At 39.9% G+C, this 10,095-nt stretch overlaps 1 gene segment (V, D, J or C); it reads right to left on the bottom strand.

Moving 5' to 3' along the window:
• Positions 1–290: 290 nt before the first annotated feature.
• LOC110541864 (immunoglobulin kappa variable 4-1-like) lies at positions 291–7,479 on the bottom strand. The segment is given in 3 exon segments: positions 291–392; positions 6,919–7,220; positions 7,404–7,479. Coding segments are annotated over 3 exon segments (480 nt in total).
• Positions 7,480–10,095: the final 2,616 nt, after the last annotated feature.

Genomic DNA, 10,095 nt, shown 5'->3' with positions numbered 1-10,095 from the left:
TGAAAGATGTAAGGAAAAAATCAGGGAAGGCCAACGGGCATTATCAGACCATCAAGATAGTCTATCAGAAGCTGAAAAGGGAAAAAAGGCTAAGCAGGAAAGAAAGCCAATAAAAAAGAAAGTAAAAGGTAAAGATAAGCTAGCTGAACTTGAAAAAAGGGCAAAGCAGCTTGCAAAGAAGGAAGAAGAGCTCGAACAGCGAGCAAAAAACTTAAAGCTGCTGCCTGCCTCTGAGAAAGGGGTAAGTAAAGGTGAGGAGGACCCTAAATTGTATCCTCTCCTCACTGAGTTTAAAAATTATACAATATCGTCCTCTTCCGAGGAGGAGACGTCCTCCGAAGGAGAGGATCAGCAAGAGTCATCTGACTCTGAGGAGGAAGCAGGGCTTGATCCTGCTGAACAAGCAGAATTAGATGAGGAAGCGGCCAAATATGAATCAGAAAGATATGGCCCAAACCCTCCTCCGCCTTATGCGCCAGGGTATGGTGCGACAGCGCCTCTGCTTGAGGAGAAGAGCCAGAGTAAAGATAAAGGAAAGGTTAAGACTTCTAACTCGCTGAAAGGCCCGGATCCTATTTTAATAAGATCCAGGGGAGCTGTCTGTGTTTTTCCACAGGAAGAAAACAATCCATTCTGGGTACCGGAGTGCCTCACGCAAAAGCTCGTGACAGCTGAAGATGATCTTTCAACAGACACACCTGCTACTGCTTAAAGAATCAAGGACAGCGAGGAGGACCACTAATTTTACCCTGGGTTTCTTCTGCCTTTTCTTACTTCAGATTGGGTGGGGGTGGGAATGTTTGGAGTAACCTTGGTTGCAAGACTGCTCCTCTGTTTTTGGTTGCTGCGCAAATTCAAAAGACAACAACATGCAAAAAATGTGGCCATCGTTCAGGCTATGCTGGCTGTCGAACAGGGATCTTCCCCTCAAGTTTGGTTAAACATGCTTAGCCGTTGAGACACTGTCAGAACTCATAGCACTCCTGACGGGCACAGGTTCCCATTGCACCGGGATGCTGTTCTGATCAGACCTTTGCATCTCCCAGGGCTCAGGTTCCCATTGCACGGGGTTCAAGGTGCAAAGGGTCTCTTATACTATGTAACCTCCTCGATCGCTTATACTGTTGAGTCAGTGAGCTGATCGGAAATCTCATAGTGTATCGTTTGGCTTTGCTTGTAATTTTTAAGAAAGGGGGAGATGTCGGGAGCCGCATTCGCCATTACGAGATGGCGCTGGCTTCCTGCTTCCTGGTTCTTCTTGCTAGAACTCGCCTTACAGCGGCGCATGCGCCACATGATGCTAATACGGATTTGAGTGCTCTCCCTATCAGAGAACACATGCTAATTGGGTATTGTGCGGAGCACCAATCACAGACGAGCACGCCGCCCTGCAGGCTATTTAAGCAGAGCACGCTTGGGGTTTGGGGTCCTTCTCCATCTACCTACAAGAGCTCTACAATAAAGATTCTGCTGGACAAATCTTCGGTTGCCGCGTCTTCCTTATCGGCGAAGGATTGCACGCGACACAAGTCTCTGAAAAGAAATTGAAGATACAAGAAGATGGAAAGATACCCCAAGCTCATGGCTTGGTAGGATTGACATAGAAAAAATGATCATCTTAAAAAAATCAACCTACAGATGCAATGCAATTACAACACAATTGACCAACACAATTCATTACAGATCTTGAAAGAAAAATTCTGAACTTATATGGAAAAACAAAAAAATCCAGACTAGCTAAATAATCCTCTACAATAAAAGATCTTCTGGAGGTATCTCCATCTCTAATCTCAAGCTATAATATAGAGCAACAGAAATAAAAACTGCATCATTATGGCACAGAAACATACTAGTGTGTCAATGGAATCAAATCAAAGTCCGAAGAATATATCCAAACCCAACACCTATGGACACCTGATTTTTGACAAGATGCCAAAACCATACAATGGAAAGAAATGATAGAATCTTCAACAAATGATGCTGGTATAACTGGATGTCTAGATGTAGAAAAATGCAAATAGACCCATATCTATCACGCTGAACAAAATTAAAGGGTAAATGGATCAAAGACCTCAACATAAAATTAGACACACTAAATGTGTTGGAAGAAAAAGAGGGGAAGAGCCTCAAACTCATTGACAAGGAAACAACTTCCTGAACAGACCACTGGCATCTCAGGCTGTAAGAGCAACAATTAATAAAAAGGACCTAAAGGACCTGAAAAGCTTTTTTGAAGAAAAGGACACTGTCAAAAACAAAACAAAACAAAAAACAAACAAAAAAACACATCAGTCTACAGCCTGAAGAAAGATCATTACCAGTTTTACATTTGACAAAGGCCTAATAAGATATATATATATATATAAAGATCTCAAGAAATGAGACACCAACAAACCAAATATCCAATTAGAAAATGAGGTACAGAGCTAAGTAGAAAATTCTCAACAGTGGAATATCAAATGGCAGAGAAATACTTAAAGAAATCATGGGGGGATAAAAAGTGAGTAAAGTATAATTAATAAAAAAATAAAATAAAGTAAATAAATAAATAAAAAGAAATGCCAAATATCCCAAGCTGTCAGGTCTATGCACATCAAAACGTCTCTGAGATTCCATCTAACCACAAATCAGAATGGCTAAGATAAAAAACACAAGTGACAAAACTTGCTGGAGAGGAGAAAGGAAAACACTCCTCCATTCCTGGTAGGAGTGCAAACATGTACAACCACTTTGGAAATCAATGTGGCACTCAGAAATTTGAGAATAATGCTACCTCAAGATCCTGCTATACGACTCCTGGGCATAAACCGAAAAGATTCCCCACCATACAAGAACATTTGCTAAAGTATGTTCACAGCAGCTTTACTTGTAATAGCCAGAATTTGGAAACAAGCTAGATGTCCCTCAATGGAGTAATAGACACAGAAATTGTGACACATTTACACAATGGAATACTACTCAGCTATTAAAAACAAGGAAACCATGAAATTTGCAGACAAATGGAAGAAAATAGAGAAAATCACCCTGACTGAGGTAACCCAGAAGCTGAAAAAAAGCATGGTATACATTCACTTATAAGTGGATACTAGCTAATAATATAGGATAGCCATACTAAAATCAACAGACCTCCAGAAGGTAAACAACAAGGATTACCCTAGGGAAGATGCTTAAATTTCACACAGAAATGGTAAACAGGATAAATAGAGAAAGTGGTGGAAGGGAGAGAAGAGGATAGGTGTCCTCTAAAAGGCTCTATCCAAAAGGGAATTGAAGCAGATGCCTAAAATCACAGCCAAATTTTGTTCAGAGAACAGTGGGTCTTATGAAAGAAGTAGGGGAAGAGAAGAACACAGAGGAGACAGGAACCCCACAAGGAGACCAATAAAGCAAAGAACCTGAGCCCAGGATGTCCTGCAGAGACTATTGCACTCATAAAGAACTGTATATGGGGAGGACAAAGACCGCCTGCTAAGATGTAGGTGATTGGTAGCTAAATGTCCATGTGGGATTCTTGAGTAAGGGAGCAAGAGCTGCCTCTGACATGAGTTTTATTGCCTGCTTTTTGATGACTTGAGATACAACCTTTTAGACCACCAACAAAGTGGATCCAGGCAGTCCTGATCAGACTTGATAAATATGGGGAGATGGCAGAGGAGCAGAACTCCACCTTTCAGTAGACAAGAAGAAAGGCATATGGAGGAAGGCAGAGGTAGACTGGGACTGGGAGGACTTGAGAGGGGGGCTTCAATTGGGATACATAATGAATAAGTGGAAATAAATAACTATATACATACATACATAGAAAAAAGAGCAAGCACAAAGAAAAAGAAAGAAAAGCAATATACAAGAGAATCATAATACAATATTCATACCTAAAGAAAATAAATAACAAGGAGGACCCTAGGGAGGATGCTTAAATCTCATCCAGAAGGGCAAATATAATAGACACTGGAAATGGTTGAAGAGAAGAAACAGGATGGGAGCCTGTCATAAATGTCCTCTGAAAGACTCCACCCAGCATAGGATTGAAGAATATGCTAAGACTCACAGACACTTTGGTCAGAGCGCAGGAAGTCATAGGAAAGAGTTGAGGAACTGAAGGAACCAGAATGAAAAGGAGCTCTGTAAGAAGACCAACAAAATGCATGAATCTGAGTCCAAGGAGGCCTTCAGAGACTGAAGCACCAACCAAGAACCATGCATGAAAAGGAAATAGACCACCTGCTCAGAAGTAGCCTATGGGCACCTCTATTTCCATGTGGGCTCCCTAGTAAGGGGAGCAGAGGCTCTCTCTTACATAGACTCTGTGGCCAGCTCTTTGATCACTTCCCCTTGGTAGGGGGCATTGCCAGACCAAAGAGAAAAAGATGATGGTAGTCTTAATGGGACTTCATAGGCTGAGATCAAATGGTAGGGGTGGAGGACTCTCCCTTTCTCAGAAATAAAGGAAGAGAATAGAGGAAACAAAAAAGGGAGGGTGGAACTGAGAGGCGACAAGGGAGGGTTTTATAACTGGAATGAAAAGTGAATAATTATAAAAAATAAATTTAAATTAAAAAAATGAGTTAAGACCCACCATCAGAATACAAAACAATCAAGAGAGAATTTCAGGTCTTGAAGACAAGGTAGATTAAGTAACTTTCTCAAAGAAACCACTATGTCTAAAACAATATCCCGACACAAAACATGGGTACACTGTCAAAAGACCAAACCTATGAAAAGTATGGATTCAGGAAAGAAAGGAATCAGGCTAAAAGCACGGATAATAATTTCAACAAAATCATAGAAGAGTATTCCTCTACTCTAAACAATGAGAAACCTGTCAAACAATATATAAGACCCATACAGAATACCAAATAGACTGAAACAAAAAAAAAAAAATTCCCACAACACATAGCAATCAAAACTCTCAACGTTCTGTTGCTCTCCTTGTGCAGCTCCTGTACTCTCCAGGTCTTACTATTTTCCACTTCTTGCATAAGATTCCCTGCACTCTGCCCAAAGTTTGGCTTTAAGTCTCAGCATCTGCTTTGATACCCTGCAGGGTATAGCCTTGCAGAGGCCCTCTGTGGTAGTCTCCTGTCCTGTTCCATATTTTCTCCTTCTTCTGAGTTCCATCCTCTTTGCTTTTCTGAATGGGGATTAAGCATCTTACCCAGAGTCATTCTTCATGACTGGTTCTTTAGGAGTACATGGGTCTTCTCTGAGACTGATACTCCAACCAAGGACCATTCATGGAGATAACCTAGAACCCCTGCACAGATATATCCCATGACATTTCAGTGTCCAAGTAATGGGAACAAGAACTCTCTCTGACAATAACTGATTGGCCTACTCTTTGATCACCTCCCCTTGAAGAGGGAGCAACCTTACCAGGTCATAGAGAAAGACAATGCAGCCACTCCTGATGAGACCTGATAGACTATGATCAGAAGGAAGGGGAAGAAGACCTCCCCTATCAGTAGACTGTGGGAGGGGCATGGATGGAGAAGGTGGAGGGAGGATGAGATTGGGAGGGGAGGTAGGAGGGAGCTAAGGGGGGGTCACAAAGTGAATTAACTGTAATTAATAAAAAAAAGATAACAACACTCAACATATTGAGGGAGGGTTATTAAAGGTTTGAAAAAGAAAGGACAAAATCACATATAGAGCAGGACCATTAAAATAACACCTGATTTCTCAGTGGAGCCCCTAAAACAAAGGTCCTGCAATGATATTCTACAAACTCTGAGGGACCATAGGTTCCAGACAAAACTACTATACTCAACAAATCTATCAATAACAATAGACAGAGGAAGAAAAACATTCCACAGTGACATGACTCTGCAGTTGTAAGGGTCAGGAATGGTCATATGTCAAGTGGAAGAAGCACAGAATTAAGAAGACAAAATTAAAAGTTGGGACAAGGAAAACTTGCATAAGTTGATGACTATGTCAAGAAAGTTTATTAAGAAGTGTAGCATCTTCTATATTATTGAATGGAGGTGTTGGATCCATGTAAGAAGAGAGCTAAATCAGACACTGTTAACAAAGAAAACACAGGATGCCTCAGTCACAACTGCCCTTCAGAGAACAAAGCCCAGTTCCCAAGGGCTGAAAGCTTAACTGGTTTAAGGCTCAGGCCCAATGTTCAAACTGGACCTTGTTAAGAATACCTTGGACAAAAACACAGAACAAAAATTCTCTTTGTCCTTTCTTGGAGACCTCAGAGAGAGCATTGGGTCTATTTGTCTCCCAACATGCTCCATGGTTTCCTTTTTAGATTTTTAATACCAGATGTATGTACATGCATTTGAATAGCTGAGACTTCAAAATCCCATAAATCAGCAAATGTGTCCTAATATTTTCAAAGATTAATGAGCACAAATATTGTATGAATGAACTCTGACAGTTCTTAAATGGATTTAATTCTTGCAGCTTGTATAATAAATCTTTGGACAACTCTGAAATGATTGAATACAAGATGACCACTACCCAGGTCAAAAACCAAATGCTTGAGAATTCTTAATCTAAACTAATAATCTCATGGCTCTGTATTCTTTGTAAATGACTTGAAAGTCTATCAACTTTATATACAGATTCGTTATTGCTTAAAGGCTTAACAAGGAGATCTCTAAACCCAACATGACACTGTAACCTTCACTGATGTTTCTTGCTTGTACTGTATCCTCTCAGTGCAACACCACAACATCCAAATCCCTTAACTTAGCTTCTCACTGTTTACCAATAAGCACCGGTGTTGCAAACACTATGGACGAATGGAGGCCATCACTTTATTAACTTTCTACTGAAGGTTGCATCGATTAGTCATACATAGCAGATCTCAGGCAGAAGGGGGAAGTGTGCAGACCCAGGGGTGTTTGTGGTACAGGCAGCTGGTGAGACTCTCAAGGAGGTTTGTGTTGGAGGCTGAAGCACTGTGGGAGGAGTATTGTCATAGTAATGACAGTAATAAACTGCCGGGTCTTCAGCCTGCACATTGCTGATGCTGAGAGTGAAATCTGTCCCAGATCCACTCCCTGTGAAGCGATCAGGGACCCCAGTGTGCCTAGTGGATACATAGTAGATTAGTGGTTTAGGGGGCTGCCCAGATTTCTGTTGGTACCAAGCTATATACTTATTCACACTCTGACTGGACTTGCAGCTTAGGGTGATCCTGTCTCTTATAGATGTGGAGATGAATTCGGGAGACTGGGTCATCACAATGTTCCCATCAGCACCTGCAACCAGAAATAGACAATGAGTATACACATATACACACAAAGAATTCTTGATACAATGTTGGGGACAAAAATGCCTTTTCTAGTGGAAGTGCCTGCATACTATTGGATACCTATACTAAATAGCTGTTCCCCTAAAAATGAACTATTTTGATGGCATTCTAATACTCTTTAATATCTCACCAGACATCCAGAGGAGCAGGAATATGAAGACCTGAGTCTGAGACTGCATCTTGATTCCACTGCTTGTCTGAAGCATTTCAGTTTTCACTGCAAAGTTCTGGTTTATAAAATATGGGCAGCTGTGCTGGCTTGTACAGACCTATGCAAAGAAGTCATCAAATGAGAAAGTATTAAGCCTGGGTTATATTGTGTGAGAGTATCAAGGTTAAATCTACAGCCAAAAATATCATCAAAGCAAGTAAGCAACCACTGGGGAAAAAAGTCAACATAGAAGCTCAAGGACCAACTTAGAGTTCTCAAATCACAAATATCGAGATGCGCTCATGACAGACTTACATTAAAAATCAAAACCCTTTATAGCAAGTGAATTTTACAGAAATAATACTAGAAAAACCTTTGATCACAATCCTGAGGAAACAGTATTCATTTGTCATCAAGAACAGCAGAAAGAAACAAGGAAAGGCAGAAGAGGAGGTGAGAGAAAGGAAAGAAGGATTAGGGTGGAGAGAAGAAGAGGGAATTTTGGATTGGGGATGGATGGGAAATGTAGAGAGAACAGGAGGAATGGAGAAGATAAAGGAGGATAAACATTAAAACAGAAATTTTTGGCAGTAGAGTGCCAGATCAGTGGGTAAGAAGCATGTGTTTCTGTTGTAAAAAAAAGTACTGAGTGAGTTTTCTGGGACTCTAGATTGGAGAGCAGATAGGGAAAATGCAGAGTGTTTTCTGATCCGTGAGAAACAGGCAGAGGTGACATACGACTTAGTAACAAAACCATTACATGTAGCCTCTCATTTATGAATCCTGTATTTTAAAGATAATTAAAAAACATGAACACTATTGTAGTATTATTATAGTAGGGAAACTCAATGTGGAAAGGAAACTTGTGCTAAATGAAACATGGAACAAAGAGAAAGAGAAGGATAAAGAGTATCTCTTCTTTAGGATTACTATTATTATGATAAAACATCATGACAAAAAGCAACTTAAAAGGATGAGAAAATTTATTCTTCTTACACTTCCAGGTAACAGTCCATCACTGAGGAAAGTCAGGGCTGGAATTCAAACAGAGAAGGAACCCAGAGGCAGAAGCTGAGCAGAGGCCATGGAGGAGTGCTGCTTACTGGTATCCTTCACATGGCTTCCTTAGGCTGCTCTGTTGCAGAACCCAGGGTCACCATCAGTGGCTGGAATCACCTTCAATGAACTGCATCTTCCCCCATCAATTGCTAATTAAGAAAATTCCTTACAGGCTTGCCCAGTACCCAGTAGTACTAAGGCAATTTCTCAATTGAGGTTTGTCCTTTTCAGATGATTCTAGTTTATGTTGCTTTGACATAAAATATCATTAGTATTGGGCATAACTAGGATTGTATAGCATAATCTGGAAAGAAAATTGTTTTCATAAAGTTCAACATTATGTGTAATGAGTATAGGCCAGGACAGTTAATTTATCAACAAGTACAAGCTGACAAGGGAGGTGCTCTCTGAGGCTCTGCTGCTACCCATGTGTGTTCTGTTAATATGCAGTAAACATGAAGACTGATGGATTTAGTCAGGTGAATATGCATCAGTTTCATTGATTGCTGATTCAGGGTCAGCCCAAAATTTAATGAATTCTCGCCTAGCTCAAGTGTACATTTACATAACATAATTCCTTGTGATGTCTGTGAGTGCTTTCAGTTTTAATAAATAACTCAGACACACACAAATTTTATATACAGGTAATATTTATTCGTAAGTAAATCAGAAGTTCAGTAAAGAAAAATAAGACCATTATTGAAATTTAAAGATTATCTATTTAAAGATATGAAGAGAAAAAATTTTAATTGCTTCCAAACTACTGATTATGCCAGTGAACACAGGCATAAAAGCAAGAATATTTTCTGTCAAATCACCTTTGAAATCATGCTATCAAGATAGGTAAAAGTGGTGGGAAATAATTATTTAAACTTGTCTCAAAGTAGTATCTCCCATAAAAGAATAAAGTACCCACTGGCCCTTGAAAGATCTCCTAGACTTTCAAGTCTAGATAAGTAAGGAAAGGCTCACTGATCCTTGGACAGAGAGAAGAATGTTTCTTTTCTGAATGTCAGTGCCCTTGCATTTAGGGCATAGATGGTCAGGATTTTGATGTCCTCCTGGGGGATTTTTTTCTTTCATGACAATAACCTTTCCTTCTCCATATCTTTTGATTAATTTTAGTTGAAAGTCCATTTTATTAGGTATTAACAAGGCAACCCCAAATTGCTTCATTGGTTCTGTTTTCTTGGAAAATCTTTTTTCAGCCCTTTAGTCTGTGTCAGGGAAAAAAATAAAGGAGGAAATGAAAGACTTCCTAGAATTCAATGAAAATGAAGGCACAACATACACAAACTTATGGGACACAATGGAAGCAGTGCTAAAAGGAAAGTTCATTGCACCAAGTGCCTTCAAGAAGAAATTTGAAATATCTCATACAAGCTAATTAAGGCACCTGAAAGCCCTAGCAAAAAAAAAAAAAAGAAGAAGCAAACATACCCAAGAGGAGTAGACTGCTGGAAACCATCAAAATCAGGGCTGCAATCAATAAAATAGAAACACATAAAACAATTCAAGGAATCAATTAAACCAAGAGCTGGTTCTTTGAGAAAACCAACAAGATAGATAAACCCTTAGCCAAACTAACTAAAAGGAAAAAGACACCATTCAA

This window comes from Meriones unguiculatus, chromosome 5, assembly GCF_030254825.1.
Source record: "Meriones unguiculatus strain TT.TT164.6M chromosome 5, Bangor_MerUng_6.1, whole genome shotgun sequence".
In the NCBI taxonomy this organism is placed as follows: domain Eukaryota; kingdom Metazoa; phylum Chordata; class Mammalia; order Rodentia; family Muridae; genus Meriones; species Meriones unguiculatus.
The sequence above is the reverse complement of the archived record's forward strand: the minus strand, read 5'-3'. Positions and strand labels throughout refer to the sequence as shown.